The sequence below is a fragment of the Diabrotica undecimpunctata genome, chromosome 7, assembly GCF_040954645.1.
Source record: "Diabrotica undecimpunctata isolate CICGRU chromosome 7, icDiaUnde3, whole genome shotgun sequence".
NCBI classification, from domain to species: Eukaryota; Metazoa; Arthropoda; class Insecta; order Coleoptera; family Chrysomelidae; genus Diabrotica; species Diabrotica undecimpunctata.
In genome coordinates this window covers 100,043,979-100,068,637 of record NC_092809.1, presented here as the reverse complement: position 1 = coordinate 100,068,637, position 24,659 = coordinate 100,043,979, and the positions used below count along the sequence as shown (strand labels likewise).

At 32.4% G+C, this 24,659-nt stretch overlaps 1 protein-coding gene across 1 annotated transcript in view; it reads right to left on the bottom strand.

The window, feature by feature from the left end:
• The window catches only part of cutlet (chromosome transmission fidelity protein 18 homolog), a 159,219-nt gene that overhangs the window by 124,568 nt on the left and 9,992 nt on the right, over positions 1-24,659 (bottom strand). The window contains exon 7 of the mRNA XM_072537881.1: positions 126-402. Coding sequence (XP_072393982.1) covers positions 126-402 — 277 coding nt within the window. The remainder of the gene's footprint in view (positions 1-125; positions 403-24,659) is intronic.

The window sequence follows — 24,659 nt, the reverse complement described above, 5'->3', positions numbered from 1 at the left end:
TTATTTTAAAGTAATTGTGGCTTATTCCCAACAAAAATAATAAATCGCACAATATGACAAGATGACACAATAAAATAGCTTCAAAACAATATTAAAAACTTTATGGATGAGAAAAGTTTACTTACCCAAATTAAAAACATAATTTCCATCAGGCAGCCTCTCTTGTATATAGTTCAGATTGTAATCGATCATAATATTCACTACTCTCAACATATTTTCTTTTTCTTCCTTCGTGTACAGATGTAGACTCACAGGTCTGAAATTAGGAGTAATTATCGCAACTAATAGTGGCAGAATATCAAGCAGCAGCGATAATCGATGGCAATGAGCTCTTATTGTCGGCGGCATGCCTCGAAGTACTTCGGTAACAATTCCCCTGCGATTTATCTCTTTCTGTTTCATCTGCAAAAAAATAACTGTTAATCTACTAAAATAAAAGTTAATTAAGTTAGTCAAAAAATGAATTAAAAAAAAAGAATAGAGAATCAAGAAAAATATTTTGACCTAGAAAAAAACTAGGATCATAAATCTAAGAACAGAGCAAAAAAAAAGATGATCAGTTCACTTTCGCATCAAAGGAAGCAGGAGAATATAAATTCGAGAGAGTTGACCACTTGACTTATCTGAGGGTTATTATAGAAGAGAAAGGACATAAAGAATTGGAACTTAAAGCCAGATTTGTCTTCTAAGTCAAGATCCTTATAGAACTTATGGAAATTTGAAAGACGCTTCTTAACAAAAAACGTTTTGCATTGTACAATGCCTAAATAACTTTGCTTCGATGCGCTTTATTTCCTCCTTTGTTGCATTTTTCTCTTTAAAAATAGTTGCTTCTTACAATAGAGTATTATTTGTTGACAATAATTATACAATCTTATTTTTCCCTTGATAGAAAAAGGCTGATGTGTTGTAAAATGCATCCAAAAAGACTACTACACTTTTTAAGGAAGCCTTCATGGATTGACTTAACTAACATATAGCAAAAGAGTTGTTTACAGTCATAAATTTCTTCAGTTTTTCTTTCCTTTGCTAGGTTTCCAGAACAATATATTTTTAGTTTTAGTAACTTTTTGCACAAATATAGCCAGAATATGAATATCCTCTGTAATATTAAAAACTAGTTTGTTATAGAAATATGCTTTATTGTCACTGAAAATTGTACAATTTTATGGAACAAGCTTACAAAAAGTCGAAAAATAACAATAATAATTTAAAATTTACTGAAATTATATAAATCGTCAATATTACAAAAGAAAAGATAATAAAATACACAATCCATTATAAAATTAAAATAAATTGCAAATTGCATAAGAAAACCTTACGAACTAATAAATTTAAGTTGCTGCATGTGATACCCAAATATATATAAAAATACTTTAGTTACTTGTACATAAAGATACTGTAATTTCTTAGTTATTCGTTAGGAAACTCTTCTACTGAATAATATGGTCTTTTAGATAGATAAGCTTTTGCATTTTACGGAACTTACGAAAAGAAGTTGCAGATTTTAGTTGCAAAGGGAGATGGTTGTATAATTTTTTTGCCGAACATAAAATAGATTTCTTTACTAACTCAGTGGACGGAATCGGTAAATACACATCAAAGATTAAATTTCTGGTGGTGTAGTAATGAATTAAGCAAACAGTTTCTAAAATATATATATAGAGGGAAGAGTTAAAATTTGAAAACGGTGTATTTAAAAATAACATCAGATTGGGCAGTTGTACTAGAACCCCAAAAAGGAAGACCATATCGAAGATGAGAATCGAACAAAGAAAAATATGTTATTTTGGAAGATGCTAAATTGATTTCCTTGCAAACAGATCTTATTGTATAGTAGGCTGAGGCTAGATTCTTACTTAACAAATCGTTATGAAGGGATCGTTTAAGGTTGCTGTCTATAAAAATACCAAGAAATTTTACAGAATCAACGATACTGATCTGGCTGGTATTAAGAAGCAAGGGTTGAAGAGCTCCTTTATAGGATAATACTACTGTCTTATCTACGTTAAAAGAGAGTAAATTAAAGTCGGACCAGATTTTTATTGTAAGTAGATTAGAAGTTATAGTTGCATGAAGAGTTCCAATATTAGAGTTCCTCCAGGTGATACTGGTATCATCAGCAAAAAGAAAAATTTTTCCATCGATTTTTAACTTGTGATGTCATTTATATAAAGATAAGGAAAAGTAGAGGACCCAATGCTGAACCTTGTGGTACACTACATACAATGCTTTTGTGACTAGATTCAGTATCATTTGCTTTAGCTACTTGCTTCCTATTTCCCAAGTAAGATTGGAACCAATTCAAAGAAATACCTTGAGTTCCGTAGAAATTTAGTTTTTTATCAAAATGTCTTGATTTACACAATCAAGAGCTTTGGCATAGTCACAAAAAACAGTGACAGTGTAAAGATTATTGTTTAGTGCTTGATAGACCTCATGTAGTACGGAAAACATAACGTCACTGGTATATTTATTAGATAAAAAGCCGAACTGACTTTGTGATAAAATGTTGTTTTCAACAAGAAAGGACATAAGTCGGGCTTTTATGTATCTCAATTATTTTGGATAAGACCGGTAGTAAGGCAATGGATCTATAGTTGCAGACATTCGATTTTTCAACACCCATGTGAAGAGAAATAATAATGGCTGTCTTTGGGCACTCTAGAAATATGCCTTTTTCAAAGGAATCATAAATCAGTGAGACCAGGACTTCCAACACATTTTTTGGGAGGTTTAAGAAAATTTTTATGGAAAGTCCATCAGTACTGCAGGCAGATTTGCTTTTGATACTACTGATTGTTATCTGCAGACAAAAGGATGGGACATTTACAAAAACACAAAATTTCTGACTTATTTTGCAACTTTCTAAGCAACAAATATGGATAGGAACGTTTAGAAAACGTCATTTTGAAGGTTTTTATATCACTTATAAGTTTCTTCTCTTCTCAAATTTGTTTCAAACGCTTTACTTTTTGCTGATGGACGAAAAATGCGAAAATTTACCGTTTTTTGACCTTAATTTGTTAATAATTAATTAAGTCCAAAAAATCGACTGCAGGAAACATAGAGGTTCTTGTTATAGAGGTCCATACTACTCAAAACAACTGTCGGTTGCCTGGCCGGACGAGTGTCACGAAAAAATGCTTATTTCCCTGGGATAATATGGCAATAAAGTGATTTCAATATCTTCTGAAACGTCTTCCAGTACATATTTAATTTTGCAGCGGATCTCCGTTGATTATGACGTGGTGAGTTCATATTTTGTTTGAATTCATGTTCGCGATTTTCTTGGTCTCCACTGTTTTCTTATACTGTGTTATTGCTTCGAAGCTGTCGTAAACTCTCTTTTATCTCTTCTTCTTTGTTTTTTATATTACACATGTTTTCTAAATTTACCGTTAACCTTTTTACAGCCTCCATTTTTTTTCTTGTCTGTACAAATTCTTCTATTATAATTTCGATTCTTAAATAGGATATATTCCCTGGCCTCAAATATTCAATAAATAAATTTCCGCGAATTCGAATATGGCTATACCGAGGTAAAAAATGTGTTTCCAGCAAATTTCAGTCATTTAAATTATAATAAAACAAACCTAAATTGTCATTGGTTCGCCTGTTTTTGCTAACTGTCGCTTTTCCGTCTTATCAAAAATTTTAAAAATTCATTTTCTTTATTCTAACGCAATGAGTCACCCGCTAAAAACGTTAATTTCAGTTTTTCCAGAGTTATTTCCAGAGACCGCAATAAAGAAATAATTTATGCAAGCACAACGGCAAACATCCCTTTGTGTACATCCTGGATGACGGGGTATGAATGGAAAGTAATAAAATTGAAGGGCATCCTTTTAGGGCAATAAGCTTTTGCTCATTAAAAAGAAATCTAAAATCCCGTTTTTCATAGGGAAAGTGCATGAATAAAAAATAAATCATTTCCTTCCACGGCCGTAATCACTGACTCCTTTTTAAATGACACGGGTCATAAACAAAAGGGTGTTGCATTCACAGAATTAGTTTTTAGAAATTGACAAACATTGGAAAATATCGTTGGATAATACCGGGGAACTTCAAAATGTGGTTATGCATATTAGTTCTGCAATCATAAATACAAAACACGTAGGTGATATTATTAACAGGGCTGTAAAATAATTATCACGCCGCATAATAATTAATTACAGAAAAGGCAGAACATTAATTAACGCGATCTTAACTTATAGCTCTGGAATAACAAAATGTAAAAGTTATATTGCTATATATCTTTATTTATAAAAATCTCGTGTCACGATGTATGTCCAAGCTAATATTCAAAAATCACTGAACTGATTGCAATAAAATTTTGTGAAAGTGTATTTGTTGGTCCAACTTAGGAGATAGGATATTTTTTATCTCGATGACTGACCCTTTTTTTTTTTTAATTGTAAATGAAAAATGTTTTATACGACTTCACCTCTATAGTTTTAGTTCGTTTGTTCCATTTGTTAAACGTCATTTTATGATATTTTATACCTACATATAGGGTCTATTGAATAAAAATAAGTATTTGCTTTTACTTCCTCGTATTTAAGTATTTACTTAATATTAATTGAATAAAAGAACAGTAATTACTTTATGTAAAAGAGTTTACTTAGAGCAATAAGTAATCTCTGTTATTTTCAAGTAGTTACTGAATGTATAAGGTTACACAAAAATTTTTCCAGTTATTACTTCTTTTTAGTTGAATAAAAAGAAGGATATTCTACAATTAGTAAGTAATACCTTAATATTTGTTAAGGAATCTCAAATGAATACTTACGCCAGTAGTTTATGCATACTTACACTAGTAGAGTGGTAGTTCTAAACATTTTTCAATTATTATAATTATGGCTGACTTTATATATGTTCGTAAACATAAACACTACATGAAAAGAAAAAACGTAAGTCCCAGCAAGTCTAAGGTTCTATTGCGTTTTGAAAGCGAAAGTATAGACTTTCTATCAGATTATTTTTTGCCACAGCTAGATGAAACCAGAGGAGGTGCCCTTAGCTCTCGACAAAGGATGGAGATTTTTCTGCGATACGTTAGTGATACCGGATTTCAACCAGGTATTGCTGAAGATTTCGGCGTTCACCATACGACTGTATGTAAAACCATAAATAATGTTGCTGACAGAATTTTTGAGAAATCACATCAGTGGATAAAGTTTCCGTCTGACCTGGAAGGTATGGAAGAAGCAAGGACAAAGTGGGCCAATCGATTCCAAATACCTACCGTTATTAGCGCACTGGATTGTACCCATGTTCAAATTAAAAAACCTTCAGAATTTGGTGACGAATTTATTAATAGAAAAGGTTTTCCTAGCATAAATGTACAAATAACGTGTGATGCAAATGAAGTGATTACAAGTGTGGACACTCAATGGCCTGGAAGTGTTCACGATTCGAGGATTTGGAAAAAAAGTTCGATTTATCAAGTTATACATAGCTTTAGAGGCAATTTTTGCCTCCTTGGAGATAGTGGATATGGAATTTCTCCATGGTTATTATGCCCATTCAAAAACCCCCAAAACAGAAGCGAGGAATTATTTAATATCACTCATTCCAGAGAAAGGGTGATAATTGAAAGAGTATTTGGGCAGCTAAAGTAGAGATTTCCTATATTAGGGTCTAAAGTAAGAGTATCTTTGGCAAAAGTTCCAAAGATCATTGTTTGTTGTGCTGTTTTGCATAATATTTACAAATATCTACGGGACGATTTTGAGTTATCCGAAAATGAACGGGAAAACCCACAGGACCTCCATGATGTACATTACAATAAAGCGGAAGTAGATATCAAAGGGGAGCTGCAAAACGCCAATTAATAGTGGAAACAATATTTAACAATAATATTTAAAAACAATATTTTACTTGATTTTGTAATTTTCTAACGTTGTTTTTAATTTGTTTACTTAAATATCATTGTCAATTTTTGTGCCATAGACACTACAATATAAAACAAGTATTTTTTGTTTTGATACCTATTTAATACACTGAAACTTTTAATGCAAAATTAAGAAAACAAAAAATGTGAAACTAAAAATTGCAGTATATATATGGAAATTACAAATACATTAAAAATGGCAGTACATATTTGGAAATTACAAATACATTACAAGTCTATGTATTCTCGTAGTTCTAATACGATGCGATTATTAACCACTTCTGCTCCAAAACTATCTTCAGGAATTCGATATGGCAAAACATTTGTCAATTTTTCTATCAGAAGTTTTTCCCTTTACGCTTGAAGTCTAGCAACATTTAATTGTTCAAGTAGAACAAGTCGTTGCAACTCTTTTGTTGATAAACTTTCCGTTTCATCAGTCTCTAACTTAAATTTCTTGTTCTTTGGGCGTTTTTCAGCGTTCCTATAGATGAGGGTATTTGTGAATTGGTACTAGCTGATCCAGTATTTTCTAGATTGTTCGCTTCTCTATTGTTAGTTCCAATAGAACATCCCCCAGGAATTTTCGTGAATACTGGATTTTTTTTTCAAAATTCAATATATCCAGAAATTCTTTTTCCCACTCGCGCAATTTAATTTTTTTGTTACCAGTCATATTTTTATCCGTTTTCTTCTTTACATCTGTTTTCATGTTATTGAGATTTTTTTTAATTTGTCAATAGTAATACTTGTACCAGAAGCCTTAATAAATTGATCTCTTATCCCGTTCCATGCCTTCTCTTTACTTTTAACAATTGCCGGAACCATTGATTTGTTCAGAAGAACCGTATGATTTTTCAATATTTTTACAAATATAAGCCTTTGACAGACACTCTCGACAGGTAATTCTTCCTCACCTGACGACTGACGACGACATGACTATTTATAGCGTTAAAATTTAACTGACGTGGAACCTACTACACAGAAATCTCAACGACGCACGCGACGTTTACAAACTTGTTAAAACTTGTCTTGCAGCTATAAAAACATCACAAGACAATTTTAAAAGTAAATAGGAGTACTTACAAGCATAAGTTAATACTTACAAGTATATACTTAAATTTCAGAATATTTTTCCAGTATTACCTTATAAGAAAACACTTACTTTTATTCCAATAAAAATAAGTAATATCTTATCCTTATAAGTATTAGCTTGTGCTTAAAAGTTACTACTTTTAAGGTAACATTTATTTTTATTCAACAGACCCATAGAATATCATAAAACGACGTTTAAAAAACGTCATTTTATGTTTTTATAACTTTTTTATAATAAATCGATAACGACTGAATCGATTTCGCTTATTTTAGTTTTGAAATAATTATTTGAAGTCCTAGGAAGATCTAATAGGTGAGAAAATATGATGAAATTATAAAGACAATAGTTGAAACAACGCTTTTATTTTCTCATTCAAACAGTTACATTATACCTTTATACAAAATGTTTTTTAAGACTCTACCTCTACCCTAATACAGTGGGAGCTCATTTAAACTTAAAGTGACGTTTAACAAAAGTAATGTCTATTTACTTTTTTCGTTTCGCTTAAACTCGAGAAAATATGATGAAATTGTAAGGAAAATAGTAAAAGCAGTTTTATTTTCCCATACACAGTTACAATATACTGATCTATACCATATACCATCAGATATAAACTTTTATTAGTTGTATATGAAGTGTTTTAAAAAATGTTATTTTTACTCAAGAGTAAAGTATTTTTATTTTTTGCAGAAATATGTATGATTAAAATTAAAAATAATTATCATTGTTTTTTTACAATAAAAAGCGATTTTTCAACCTTTTCTTTGCAAAAAAGTTAAAAATATAAATTTGTGCATTAATTCAATACATTTTAATAATTATAAGCTTAAATTTTAAAATCTACTGAGAATGTTAAAATCTAATTGAGTATCCTAAATCCATTAAATTGTCCATATTAATTTTTATCGTAATTTATCATAATTTACAGTCGTCAAGTTGCGCCAAATATAGGCAACTTACAGTTAATGATTCAGAAAATTGTTTGATAGTGAGCGAACAGCACATTCAGTACTCAGGCTGCCATTAGACGTTCCTAGCAAACCAAATACAATATGTTACATTAAAAAAAGAAGTGTAATGGTTGCAGTGATGCAAACGAGTTCAGTTATTATCGAATCATTACATAGAAGTATGCAAGATTTAAACGGCAACGACAAACTATTCGATGATGCTGTATTACTACTGTCTTGTGACTTCCGACAGACATTACCGGTTATTCCTCTCCTTACATATGCGAATGAGATTAATGCATGTTTAACACAATCTTTGATCTTTGTCGATCGGATAGCCAAGCGGGCTGGGCGGCTGGCTTCTCCTTCGCTTCACTGCGAGAGATGTCAGTTCGATCCCCAGCTCGGTGACAGAAAACAAAAAGGCTAACGCAGCAGTTTAAAATTCTAAAATGAATCTGCGGCTTAGTCTAGAATATGCTGGTATCTGATCGGCCTATGGTGGAGCAGTACGGCAAGAGATAAGGGCTTGCGGCTTGGTGATACTCCTCCATAGATCCCTACCGGAAGGGTGTGTGCCGCCTAAATACCGGGTCTATATATATATATATATATATATATATATATATATATATATATATATATATATATATATATATATATATATATATATATATATATATATATATAACACAATCTTTTTTATGGCAAAATGTCGAAACAGTTCGATTTACCATCAAGATAAGACTACAAGTGGCAAATAATCTATCGCTGCAAATAATTTTCAAACATTGGTTAAATATTGGAAATGGTAAAATAAAACTGCATCCAAATACACAATGTATCAAACCTATAGATAATTTCTGCACTTTTGTTGAGACCAAACATGAATTAATTGTAGTGTCTTCCCGGCTATGCTGAATAATTACTTTAATCATAATTGGCTCATTGAGCGAGCATTTTTGGCGGCGAAAAATGTTGATGTTTACGAAATTAACTTCCAGATTCAACAGTTGTTACCAGGTGATCTGATATCCTTTAAATCAGTCGACAGTATTGTTAATGAAGACGAAGCCGTAAATTATCCAAAAGAATTTTTAAATTCTCTGGATATACCAGGGATGCCATCACGGATTTCATGATATTTACTTAACTCGGTTAAATAAATTGAACATAATATTATTCGTACAATAACCAAGCCACAGCAAAGCGTGGCCGGGTCAGCTTGTGTGTCTATAAAATAATTTGATTACTTTTATTCAATTTTTCGAATACACGCCAAAGATAAAAGTTAAAGCCTGTAGCATGGTTCAACAAGGTATCTATACCAAAAAAAAGGTCACCAGAAAGAACCAGAAACATATATACCATAGAAAGTGATGGGAGTTGATGAGAGCTGGGTAAAAATAAAATTAAATAGAGAATAAAAAAGAAACTGAAACCAGTGGTTATTGGGTCCTAAAAGGTGGATGAAGGGATGTGATTTTTATGTCAACAGTAGTTATTCAACTTATTCCTCTATAATGTCTACGTCCTTACAGAGAAGGCAGAAGTAAAAGATGTCTTCTAAAGTAAATTAGAAGAAGTTAAGAAAATACCAAACCATGATTTTAAAATAATTTTAGAGGATTATAAGTGAGAAAGTGGCAAGAGTGGGAGATTTACAAAAAGTAATCAGAAAATGTGATAAGAAGGAATAGTCTGCATACTGAAAGCAATGACAGTCAGCTACTTAACTCCGTCAAAAAAAGAGGGAGCTCCTGGAGTATATAGAAATTAAAGAAAATAATAATACAGTCAATGATAAAAAAATGTCAAAAATTTAAAAAATATATATTTCAATTTAATTTAAAGCATACAAGGGAATACTTTCAAATCGCTGATGGTATGAAAAATTGATTGTTTAAATGATAAACCTAACATTAAGGCACTCCATATTAAATTTAAAATAATTTTTACGCGTAATGACTTAGTGGGTCTGTCCTATGTTTTTACCATTATTTTAATTGTGATGTTTAATTGTGTACTTTTTCGTAACCAACTTTTACATGCTAGGTCAAAGTGATTTTTTTTAAATTTTATTATGTTTTTTGATAAAGATTTTTTAATTAACCCCTTATCGCATAGTGGGTCATATATGGCACAATATTTAGTTCTATACCTAACCGTTAAAGATCGAATCTTATTTTAAAGTATTTATGCATGACAAGTCCATATAGAGCACAATATTTCGTTTAACCGGTAATAAAGCGCCATCTCAATGCAGTAAAGTGATCTTTTATAAAAATTTGCAAATGGCCGCGGTCTGACAGCTGTTCATAAGAATTGTGAAATTTGATATTCAATTATCGAGATTTGTACTGAATATTTTTGTACAAAAAAAAATAGCGACATCAAGGATAGACTTTCAAGAAAGGATTTCTGTAAGTATTTTCACGTACTTCTCTATATCTTGGTATTTTTTTATCAGAAATATGCTTGCGCCATATATGCCACAATCTACACTGTCATTTAAAACTCTCTTTCATATATGGCACAATATGCGTTCTGAATAGGTATTATTATTATTTTTTTTATTTTAGATAATGGATCCAAAGAAGTTTTATGGTAAAACTCTTGTGGTAGTGGATATACCAGATGGTAGTGAAGACGAACGGCTATCAGATGATGATATTTACCCTATTATATTAGCCCCAGAGTCAGACTATGAAGATGATGTAATAGATAATAATGAATCAGATATTATTATCCCAGAACGGATTTAGAAAGCAGTTCGGATAGCGAAGATGATATTTCTTTGGACGAATTACTTTGGCGTAATCTACTAAAGAATAGAAATAAAAATCATCCAACTTAGAAAGAAGGAAATTTGGTAAACTCAGATGATGATATAATATTTCTCGGTTACTGACCTGCCACCTGAGGTGCAACAAGCGGATTCCCCTTAAGCATTTTTTAAATTTTTTAACAAATGGGATGATAAAAGATATCAGATTATATTCAGTGGACAAAAGACCTCAAAAACCTGTGAAACTTTCTGAGAATGAGCTAGAACAGTTCTTAGGAACCTGTATTTATATGTCAATAGTGCAATTGCCAAACGCTAGAAGTTATTGGAACTCCAGCCTGAATCATCGATTGATCTCAGATGTCATATCATGCAATAGATTGGAAGAAATAAAACGTTTTTTACATTTTGCGAACAATAACGATGCTTTTGCTGCAGGTAATCCTGGTCATGATAAACCTTTTAAAATCCGACCGCTACTAAATAAACTGAGGAATCAGTTACTCAAAGTTCCGAAAGAGAAGTTTTTAGCCATAGATGAGCAGATAATTCCAACAAAGGCGCGTTCATCTATAAAACAATATAATCCGCAAAACCCCCACAAATGGAGATATAAGGTGTTTGTTCTTAGTGGTGTCAGCGGATTTTCCTAAGATTATAAAATTTTTGTAGGAAGAAAAACTAATGTTGTACCCGATGGTTTTCCTGATTTAGGGGTAAGTTCAAATGTGGTTCTTCGGTTAACACAAACAGTACCAAGACTTATAAATCACAAAATATTCTTTGATAATTGGTTCAATAGCGTCCCATTGCAAATTTATCTAACGAAACAGGGTATGTTACCACTAGGAACAGTTAGAATAAACAGAGTGCCAAACAGTAATATGACAAAAGAGGCTTAATTAAAAAAGAACGGCCGAGGAGCTATGGTAGAGAAAGTCGCTACAATTGATGGTACAAAAATATCTGTTGTTACATGGTATGACAACAAATTAGTAAACATTTTATCAACATATGCTGAGAGTATGCCAACAGTTGAAGTTAAACAGTTTTCGAAAAAGAATAAGACACATATAATGGTTTTATGTCCAAAAGCTGTAACGATCTACAAGAAGTATATAGGGGGAGTAGATCTCCTGGATTCAATGTTGGGATAGGATCAAACTCAGATCCAAAAAATGGTACATGCGTATATTTTTCCATATTATTTATTTGATGACTGTCAATGCGTAGATTCTTTGGAGAAGAAGTGACAATGAGCATAATAATTTAGCTCTGGCAGATTTTAAAATGGTTTTAAATTACTACAAAAAGGGGTCGTCCGTGTGGAGCTATGGAAAATTTACAAAACAAGAAAAGAAGGGATCAGCAACCGATATTCCAATGCAAGATGTACGAACATTATGGTGTACTGAAAGGCAAAGATGCAAATATCCCTGTGGTTCAAAAAACCTTCATAAAATGCGAGAAATGTAATGTTTTTCTTTTGCTTAAGAGATAAAGATAGAAATTGTTTTTACAATGTATTGTATGTATGTATTATTTAGAAAGTAATAAACGTCTTTTTTTTTACTTGTTGAATCTTGTTTTAATGTATAGTGTGCCATATATAACACGCAAAAAAAAATACAAAAAACTAACCAAGTAGGATTTTTTTTATATTATTACCGTAATCTTGAAGTCAAGTTTGTAATCATAGGTTTTTTTATAAAAAATAAAAAAATCATGCAGTAAGGGGTTAATAATATTTCTTGAAAAAGGCCTGGATATCCTGAAGAAATGTTGAAAAAAGTAAATAAAAATGTCGTCCTGTTGTCCTCATAGACAACGTTTAATATTAACTTCCAAGAAATTTTAATAAAAAAATTCATGAATAAACTTATGAAAGTCTTGAATTTATATTATTTATGTAAATCTAATTAAACATTAATGTGATTTAGCTATGCTATCTTTTTCCATATTTAGCTATTTAAAAACGTTTTCTTAACAATATTTCCCTATTTCCTTGATGTAAACAAGAACAGAGCAAATCATTTATTTTCCGTCCATGCAAAAGCATCCTGTAATCTAGATTCAACGTCGTATACAATTTATGTTTCAATGGACACAAATCAAGACACTAAACCTTAAGAGTTACAAAAACGTTTTCCCATTTTACTTCCTAACGAGGTCTTGAATAATTCAGCGTCGTTCCCTGTCGCGCTGGACTTGTTAACTTTAAAACGGGAAGGTATCATCCAATACTCTCGAGGTAATTTAACAACTTACTGTGTATTTAGTAAATTGTAACTTTCTGATTAAAAAATCTCGCTACTACGAAAAAAGAAGCGACACCTAAAGGGTTTCTTAGTACAGGAATTTTGATTTATTTTTAGCTATTTCAATGTGTAAAAATGTTCAAAGTTTTAAAAGATTTATAACCTTTGAGTTACAATAAAGGTGATATTACCATAAAATAAATTAAGTATGCTATTAATATCAGAGACCAAGAAAAAAGAACAAGGAATAGTAAAAATGTAAAATAATCATACTTTAATACAGTGACGGCTCGAAATAATTTAAACAGGGTGTTCAATTAAGAAATGTAATTATAGAAACAGTGAATAACCAGGCGCAGGCGAAATGTTTTTGGGGGCTCGCCCTTTTTGTCTAAATTTGATATTATTTATTATCTACTGTTGTTAATATATAAATAAAACAAAAGAAATATGAGATAAGTTTTATTGTCGTATGCAATAAATACGACTCAATGCGACTTAAAAACAAAATTTAAACTAAAAATAATATTATAGTAGTATATGGACTCAATGAAGCTGATAAAATACAAAGCAAAGATGAGTTTTTGAGAAGAGTTGACCTTTGCAATAGAAGTCACAAGAGGAGAAATATAAATTGCAGAGGGTAAAAAGGTAAAAATATTAGTAACAGAAGTTAAAAGAGGTTCTTCTTCTTCTTGTAGTGCCTATCCGTTTCGGATGTTGGCGACCATCATGACAATCTGTATTTTGCAAACTGCTGCTCTGAACAGATTTGTGGTTGTGTTGAACCACATACGTAGATTTTTCAGCAAAGAATTCCTTCGCCTTTCTGGTCCTGGTTTTCCTTCTAATTTTCCTATAGGATATCTTCAGGATTCGACGATAAAGCCACATTTCGATAGCCTCAATTTTCTTGCAGGTAGCATCTGTGAGAGTTCACAACTCAACTCCAGTTACGTAGTAACCTGATTTATATGGGTACTGATAAATCATGGCATTTGAATAGCTTAGCCATTTTTTGAAATGCAGATCTTGCTTTCTCTATCCTACATTTGATTTCTAGGGAATGGTCCCAATTTTCATACGTTCTTACCAAGGTAGGTGTATTTTTTTACTCTTTCTATTGGTTGAACATTCACACTGATTCTTTCAGTTTGCTGTTCCTTCTTAGAAATCATCATACATTTTGTTTTGTTAATGTTCAGTGAAAGTCCATATCTCTGACTCACTTCTGTGATTCTATTAATTCTGTTAATTCGAATTCCGGCTTCAACATCCTCTACTGCTTCTTGATAGATTTCCTCAGAGCATATGTTAAACAGCAAGAGTGATAGTATACATCCCTGTCAGACCCCACGTTTGATTTTGATATCATTTTCATATCATATCAAAGATTGCTAATAATTCTTAGATCACAGGTATTTATTCCAATGCTTGTTAATGTCGTGTTGCATGTTGCAAGCATGCATAAATATCGCAATTCACATCTCTACATAGTTGAAATAGCACTTGTATGCTAAAGAGAGCCTTTGTCGTACCTACTGAGTTCCGAAAACCTAACTGTGTAAGGCTGATTTTTTCTTCGCATAGTCTATATATGAGTCTATATCTAGCCTAGGATGTATGATTTTTAGAAATAACTTTAAAATGTGGCTCATTAAGCTGATGGTCCGGAAATCATTGCGGGATACGGATTTTATTTTCTTTGGTAAAGCAATAAACGTTGACTTCAGCCATGATCTTGGTATTACTTTGTTTAAATATATGTCATTGAATATTTTTGTTAGTCGTTGAGTACCTTCTTCTTCAAGTACCATCTCCGCGGCGGAGGTCGGCAATCATCATAGCTATTCGGACTTTTGAGACGGCTGCTCTGAAAAGTTCATTTGATGTACATCCGTACCACTCTCTCAGGTTGCGCAGCTATGACATTCTACGCCTCCCTATGCTTCTCTTTCCTTGGATCTTTCCCTGCATAATCAGTTGGAGCAAGGTATATTTCTCTCCACGTGTAATATGCCCAAAATATTCCAATTTTCTTGTTTTAAATATATTTAAAACTTCTATTTCTTTATTCATCCTTCTCAGAACCTATTTGTCTTTGTTTTTAAATTGTCTCCGTTGTTCCATCATATTGAGTATCTCGTCATTCATCCATTCTTCTTTTCTTCTTGCGGAAGTCTTTAGTATTTCTTTAGAGGGTTCCAGTAGACAATGTTTTAGTCGATCCCAGTACTCGTCAATATCATTGGTGTTTGTGTTCAATTTATTGCAGTTCACATGCAGTTCATGTTGGAGGCATTCTTTTACTTTAGGTTCTTTAAGTTTTCTTGTGTCTATTGTAGGGATTATTTGATGTCTTTTAATATTTTTAAGGGTGAGTGTAATCTTGGTGATAAGTGGATTGTGATCTGAGGCCACGTCTGATCCAGGATATGCTTTCACAGCTTTAACAGCATTACGGTATCTTTCATTGATCATAATGTAGTCTATCTGGTTGAGTACCATCGGTGTTAACCCTGCTGTCCCGTTCGATTCAACTACACAAATGTACTGTTCGGGTCAATATGACCCAACTATGGCTTACGCTCCTTAATCGAAATAAAATAAGCTAATAGTGCTAAACAAAACTTTACTAACAAAAAATTATGGTTAATTAAACAAAAATGATGTTGTTAATGTAAATTAAACCTTATTAACAAAAACAAAAGGTATTTTTTTTCTTTCATTAACCAGAAAAGCCTAAGAACAAATATCTACAAAATTTAATTCAGTTTACAACTGGGACAGTAATAAAAAGAATGGGTTTTACAAATATGTTTATGACATATACAACATAAAATATTAGTCTTATTATCGTTTTTAGAACAAAATTTACAGCGTGATCGTTTAGTTGGATTGTTCATAGACGGTTCACAAGAACTAGAATTTCCATCTTCTCTACTCGTGATCGTTTAGTTGGATTGTTCATAGACGGTTCACAAGAACTAGAATTTCCATCTTCTCTACTCACTTCTGCTCGTGTCCTTTTTACCAGTTCTTATGAGTCTTTGGTTCTTGGTAAATCTTTCCTGAAAAGGATAAGTGGTTTCACCAGTGTTTTTCCCAATTCCTCAAGAAAAATTCGCCGTTTTGTAAGTTTATTGGTGTTCCATTGGGGATTTATTGATGTCCATAAAACGAACGCGTTGTAGGCAGAAATGTCCAGCATATTATAAAAAACAATCATGGGCCAGCGATTTGTCTTTCTCTTACATGTATATGTACCAACAAGCTGATCTAGAGTATCCACTGCTGCCTTACAGGAATTATAATCTAAAATAATTTGGGGCTTTTTGTCATTTCTGTCACTAATAGCCTTTTCATGATGCAAAGTACTCATAAGAACAACATTTTTATTCTTTTTAGGAATATAGTTAACAACAGTGGTATCTTGCGTGAAGTAAAAATACGAACTATGAACTTCTTTATTCGCAATTTGTGCTGGAAGCTCTGGTTTATTTTTTCTTATAGTCCCCAGCATTGTATTTTTTCTTTTTAGAAGAAGTTGGCCTAAATTGTACGATGTAAAAAAGTTATCGCAAGTAATATTGTGGCCTTTCAAATCATTAGTCAAGTCGCACACCCCTCGCATTCCCTGATTTCGTTCTGGCGCGGCACCTGCTTCTTTTCCTGTATAGATCTGCAATTTTAGAGCATAAGAACTTTTGGTGTCACATAAAGCCCAAATTGTTATGCCATATTTCGCTGGCTTGCTTGGAATGTACTGTTTGAAGGGACAGCGACCTCTAAAGGCTACTAATTGCTCGTCGATAGTAACATTTTCATCAGGGTTAAAAAATTTTGGTAGATTTTCTACCCATTTTCCCCAAATTTCACGTATTGCAGCAAGTTTATCTAATCGTCTCCTATCCTGTCTAGAAGTCTTGTTATCAAAACGTATCACTTGCGAAATTTTTGTAAACACTTCAAGGGACATTGTTGCTCGAAATATACTACGACCAGTTTCTTCTTTCCACAAACTTTTAGTTGATTCACCATGGGACTTAAAAACTCTAGCTAACAATAAAAGACCAATGTATGCTTGAAAACCAATTTTATCCAAGTCTTTCCAGTTGCTTCCAAAAACACGCTGGCCTTCCATGTTTGTCATATTAATAATTTGGTTTGCAACTATGTCAGAAAAGAGCACGTCAAATGAATTTTTGATATCCAAAATTCGTGCACATGCGTACCTTGTAACTCCTTCAGCATTATTTATAACATTGGCCGTAGAAAAACGACCGCGTTGATAAGGAGGATAAAGCGACCACTGAATATTACCATCTTTCGAAGGAACTGTTACAGAAGGTTCTACAGGATGTGGTACGTAGAATGGAATAACAGAATCATCACTACTTTCTTCTTCACTTTCACTACTTGTATGGTTTTCTGTTTCTGATATGTATTCATCACTGTCTGACACGTTCGCGAGCTCGCGCAGCTCATTTTCGGTTAGCGTTCTTCGATGCGACATTATCAACATGCAAAAATAGACTTAAATGTATATGAATGGCATGAATGCGCTTGACATATCATCAGTGTCCTACCACTTGTCTATCACCCCCACTTCCTTCTACATGACGTGCCCTTCTACCTGACATCGTCCAGCTACACTTCAAATTTTTTACAAGTTCTAGCTTGCAGAAACTTGTTTTTATTTATAAACTTACATGACTGACAAACACTGTTAGAAAATATAAAACACTGCCAACTAAACATACGTACACAGGAAATTTTTAACGGTTTAAATACGTGGGTCATATTGACCCGAACGTATCATAGGTAACAATTTAATTTTTATCAAAAAAATCAGGAAGTTGAAGTTTTATCTCATATGCAATTGAAAGACCTCAGATTAGGTAATAAAGTCACGGAATACCAAAACGTTACGCCGCGTAATAATTTGTAAAATAAGAAATAATTTTTTTTTGGGTCAAATAGACCTGAACAGGACAGCATGGTTAAATAGCTTTATGAGTTCAGCATTATGCATTGTCAGGTCCAGGAACTTTGCCATCTTTTAGTAGTGATATTGCTTTTTCCACTTTATCTGAGGTGATTGGTAAGTGGCCATTAGTAGTAAGAAGGACGGAGGTTGTTCAGACCTATTATCATCAAAGAGTTCTTTTATGTATTTGGTCCATATGCATATTTCTTGATTTTTATCTGTGATGCTGTTCCCCTGTTGATCTTGCAGTTTTAAGAGAGGTAATTGGGAAAAATTCGGAGATAAAATGGAAGAATATAGCATAAGTAACCAAAAGCTATTCTACAGAACCCTGAAAAAGTTACGAGCACACAAAAAAAAACATGAAATATAGAGCATTATGGGGGTATGTTCACGCCGTAGTTAAAATGAATGGCATTCAAATAAACTAACGTTTAACAATTCTTTGAGTAGATGGCAGCACGTACATCATATTCTAATATTTTAATTTTCCGGAAATTTAATTCTCTGAACAGAGACATTGTTGCCAACGATGCCAAGTACTGGAACTTACTATCGGTACAGTTCGCTCTCAATCGGCAGTATTCTTCACAAATTCTAATTATTTTCGGATTGGATGATTGGATAATTCGATATAATTTTTGTATCGTGTTAAGTTGCTGTTTTAATTTTGAGTGTTGTTTTTTTAGTTTTATAAAGATTTTAAATAGTGTATACCAATATTGTTTCCTAATACTGATTTACGGAAGATTTTTTAACAATTCTAAGTATTTAAAATAGATGTATAACACTAAAGAGTGTATTTATCCTACTATGTATATACATTTTTAATTAATTTCAAACGTTTACTCATTTTTCAAATTAAAATTTAATAAAAACAATCATATTTTTCTTCATTGTTTTTTGTGTAGAAAATTATGAGAATAGGGAAAGCTAATGTAATACAGTATACTCCCTTTATAACGAACACGGTTATTACGAGGTTTCGCTTATAACGAGGTACATTAGATGTCCCGTGAAATTTCTATTGAACTATAACCTTTTATAGCGAGGTAAATTTGCTTATAACGAGAGAAAATAAGATTGAAAAACGTGTTTTTTACGTTTTGGCCCGGCCGTAGCTATAAATAAATACCCTTTTTAACTGCGGGCCGCCCACAATAAACTTCTTACAATTTATGATTCTTAGTCGGAAATGTAAAATTTATGATTCACAAGTGTCATTGTATTGGCTTGACCATTCACGCCTAATAATATGGGTCCTAATAGACAAGATGTGGAAAGTGTTTTAAAGGTTGTCAGAAACTATCCAAGCACAAAACGCAAATGAAGAAGCATAAAACTGTTTCACATCTTTAGAAAATATGATAGATAGAATACTGGACAATTTAAAGCAGTCAAAAATGACAAAATAACTTTATACGCTTTATACATATTTGCAGAATACAGATTTTTTGTTTTAACGTATATCATTGACAGTAAAAGTAAACAACTCTTTTTGACAATAAAAGTAAACAACTTTGTTTTAAAAACGCCATTCAAACAATATTTATTAGCATCTTATATTGCTCCGAATGGCTTCACTATAGAAAGTTAATGTTTTAGAAAACTACATATTCATATGTATGCACAATATTATAAGCGTCTATATTCTTTGATATTATTGTTGTTGGATATAACGAGATCCGCTTATAACGAGGTAATTAGTCTGCCATTTCAGTTCTCGTTATAGAGGGAGTCTACTGTATAAACAAAATTTTACTAATCTCTCTAATCAATAACAAATACATTTTTATAATAATTTGATGACCATGGTACTTCAACAAAAGAGGTTTTTTGATAATGTACCTAAGGGTAAATTCTCATTAATATGTAGATACAAAACGTTTATTAATTTGGAAATATTTTATTACTTATTGTATTTAGACAGCATGCGGATGGCAATTCTTAATTCTTTACCTGCTCAAAAATATTTATTTCAAACTGATAAAGAAATTTGCAATTGTTTTAAATACAAGTAACTAATGATTAAAAAAGGGGTTATGCTAATTCTCAAGTGAATGAAGATTGAGTTACTATTTATTTATAAGAACAGTATTTCTAAGAAATCTAAAATATGTAAGTCAGTTGAAAAACAGCGTCACTACAATAAAATTATTTTCATATCGAATATTTTTTCCTCAAAAAATTTTACATTTTTATCTAATTTATAATTATTACTTAAGTAAATTTCAATATTTTTTTTTCACCTACGGAAATATTTAAATGTACTGACAACAATTATTCGATGATTGCATAATATTGTTTTGTCTATAAAAATTAAATTTGCCAGAAAGCGAATAAAACTGAAATTGTTTTTAGATAAGCCCCACATGACTTGCTAGAGCTTATGTAATCTATGTATTATGTAAAAACTAGTTGATAATCCCACAGCAAACATTTCGAGACATATTGGGCCTTGTTTGACTTTCAGCCATGATTATATAACGTCACGGTACAATTGTATTGTTAAGACACTGTGACGTTATACAGTCATGATTGAAGGTCAAACGTGACCAAAATGTTTACTGGGAAGGGCCGCCTTGCTAAACAAATCCACGTGATTCGTATTTCCATAGTTCCTGCATAATCACAAAACTCGTTTTCAATGTTTTGCAGATTTAAACTTAAATTCGGCAAACGCGCATCTGTCGCCATTTAACACATCACTGTTGCCTTCTATTAAATGACACGTGAACTTATTTTCCCATTTATTAAGTGACAGCCGAACTAATTTCTCAATACCAAAATGACAACTTGTTACTGTAATGTCAACAAAATCCCTAGTTTGTAGATTTTAATTATAATTTTATCTATAGGTACAGTTAATTTAAAAATTACGGCTGTATGGATAATGAACGGTTAGTTAAAATAAAGCTTTTTGAATAGTTAATCATTTAACATAGTTATTTTGTACCTAAGTTCAAAAATTATTACACAATACCAAATTTTAGGCAGGTTACCAAGTAAGTTATGACATGGATTCATTCAAGTACAGTTATAAAAAATTTACTGCTTTCCTTGGAAATTTTAAGTAGATATCATTAAAATAGATAGTTTAGAGTTCACCTACATAACCATAAGTTCAAGATATGGTTTGAAATAGTACCGATAACTGTACCGAAAAAGTATATAAATTTTAACATTGTGACAATAGCACCTTAAGGGTAAAAAATGGAGATTTAACAATATATACAAAACAAATATGTAGTAAGATGGAAAAAACACTTTGAAGAACTATTAACGCATAAAACTAAGATGACATTAAGACATGAAAAATAAGATAGTATACCGAATTGAACCAATACACAGAAAACCCAATAAACGAGAAACAATAAGAAGAAGCAATAAAAACGTGAAAGTATGGAAAAGCATTTGGAGTGAATAGGATAACAGCAGAAATAATAAAAACATGGAACAAAAAGCAGAACAAATATTATTAAAAATAATTGATAAAAAATGATTCTTTTTTTTGTATTTTAGCCTTGGTTTAGAACCTTAAGCCACTTAATTACATACAAATATTATTATTCATTCATTCAAGATTGTACAAGGAGGATACTTTTTACGCTCAAAGGTTCACCACAACAACTTCATTATAACACACAAGACATAAGCCACGGTTAGATAGGCGGGCAACAAATAGGTACACATACAAAAGAAATATCCATTCAAACAATCAAAATTTTCATTCACACCTTTAATTTTTTGCAGAAATACCTACCATGATCAATTTAAAAAATTTTGTATTATCTTTACTTAATAGTACGTTTAAGTTTGATTGCGTCTTTAAAAATGCTTTCAGCCACGTACTTGTTTTGACGTGTAAGGGACAGTTAAAGAATATGAGATTTAGATCAGCTATACAAGTTCCACACTCACATTTGCCTTTTGGGAGAAATCTGATTTTATGTAGATGCTTCGGAAAACATCCATGATCTACTTTTAATCTTAGGATGGTCGACATTGTATTTCTACTTAGTGCAATAACTTTGTAAAATTGGTTCGTAGACACTGTTGGTTGTAATTTAAACAAATTAGTGCCTGTAGTTTCACCAAACTGAATCCAAAGTCTCTCCCATTTAAATTTAATATACTGTTTTATATATGCAATGAGATCACATGTGTTAAATTCTTCACAATATACGTGGATGCTTTAGTGGATTTTTAGCTACTGAATCCGCAATACTATTACCCAATATGTCTGAATGTCCCTTAACCCATACAAATTTAACATCATATGATAAAAGCTGATAACTTTAGTAACCGTTGAAAAAATTTTAATATGAATATATTGCTGTTTATTGTGACTTTTTGTAATGAATTTAATACTGAGAATGAATCAGGCACACGACAATTTTGTTCCACTGGTTTTCACAACACCATTCAAGGGCTTTATATAATAGCATATGCTTCTTGTATATGTTATTAATTTTGACCTATCTGTATAGATTGCAATGTAATCTGAATAGTTACTTAAGATCCTTGAGAGTATTATGACAAAATTCAGTTTGGTAATTAGGAATAATAATGTTTGTAGATAGAACACGTGTCAGGTGTGGTATGTTCAATCATTCCCAAATAGGATTATAAGGAGAATTTATTAACTTAAGCTCATTGTAAGTTACAAAGGCTTTTGCAAGTGGTGGGGAATTCTTTTTTAAGAAGAATGTAGTTGTTAAATCAGCTGTATTTAATTGATTAATTATTTTAGCATTATAGGTGCACCGATAATGTTGGATAATGAATTACGATAATTTGCTTGCCAGATATTCACTGCGTAATGAGAGTGGGTTTTCAGAGGCTAGAACTAGAGTGGCTTCATTGCTTTTTCATCAACCCTAACACAATGTTCAAAGCATTAAATTGGATTCTATCAAGTTTCCGTAAATTAGTTATACTAGCTGACCCATATACCAAACAGCCTTAATCTATAATAGATCTTATATAGGCTCGAAAAAAATTTAATTCAATATTTTGATCTGCACCCCACGATCTCTTACATAGCAAAAATGATTGTATGGCATGGTAAAAAAATTTGAGGCTTCATGCTGTCAGCAACCAAAATGGTTTACGCCTGATTGAACTCGCAGCATCATTGGGAATGGTGGTAGTAAGTACATGTTTTTCTCACAAAAATATCCACAAAGCCACATGGCAATCACCAGATGGTCAAATAAAAAGCCAAATTGACCATGTACTAATTGATAATCGACATTTCTCGGACGTACAAGATGTAAGAGCATGTAGAGTTGCTAATATAGACTCCGACCATTACCTTGTAAGAACAAAACTTAGGGCACGTATATCAAACGCTAAGAAGGACCAGAGCACAAAATCTACTAAATATAATACTGATGTGCTAAAATCTGAAGACGCTAGGGATAACTACAGGAAAATTTTAAATGAAGAGCTGACAAGAATTGACGAAAATATAAGTATAGAAGAACACTGGAACAAATGCAAGGAAGCTATCCATACAGCGGCTAAAGGCTTTTTAAAACCTAACCAGGCTAAAATAAACGAAGATTGGTTTGACTAAGAATGTAGATCCATTAACCAACAGAAAAATGAAGCATGTAAGAGACTTCAGCAGCGCAGAACGAGATCAAACCTGGAAAACTATGAAAATCTTAGACGAGAAGAAAAAAGGACGTTTAGAAGAAAAAAGAAAGAGCCATACGAAAACGACCTAAACGAGATTGTTAACCGCCACAATAGAAAAGACTCGCGAAAATTCTACCAGAAGATAAACAGCTGCAGAAAAGAATTCAAACCCAGAATAACAGCATGTAAAGACAGGGATGGTTCCATAATTAGTTACAAAGAACAGATACTAAACAGGTGGGCGAATCAGTTTGAAGAACTGCTTAGCAATAGTCGTGAAGAAGACCAAATAGAAATTACTTTGCCTGAAATGGATGAAAACGCTCAAGAGCAGCCCCCCACCGTAGAAGAAATTAGATAAGCCATTTCAAAACTGAAAAATAACAAAGCTCCCGGTTTGGACAATCTTCCTGCCGAACTCTTTAAGAATGGTGGTGACACCCTTTTTAAACACATGCATAAATTAGTAACCAAAATCTGGCAACGGAAGGAAACGCCCGCGGACTGGAAATTAGGTGTAATGCACCCTCTTCACAAAAAAGGAGATATGATGGTGTGTGATAATTATAGGGGCATCACCCTACTTAACGTGACATATAAAGTATTGTCCAACGTATTGTACAGAAGATTGATCCCCTATGCTGAACAAATAGTTGGAAACTACCAGTGCGGTTTCCGACCCAATAAATCAACAACGGATCAAATCTTCATAGTCAGGCAGATTCTTGAGAAAACGCTTGAGTTCGGAGTCGACACCCACATATTCGTGGATTTCAAAGCCGCATACGACTCAGTCAACAGACAAAAACTTCTACAGGCTATGGTGGAATTTCAAATGCCGCTTCATCTTGTTCAACTAACGGAACTTACACTCACAGGCGTAGAGAGTGTAGTCAGAATCCAAAACGACTTTTCCAGACCCTTCCATTGTAAAAATGGAATGAGACAGGGAGATGGACTGTCGTGTCTCTTATTTAACCTTGCAATAGAAAAAATAGTTCGAGAGTGCCATATTAATACGAATGGCACCGTCTT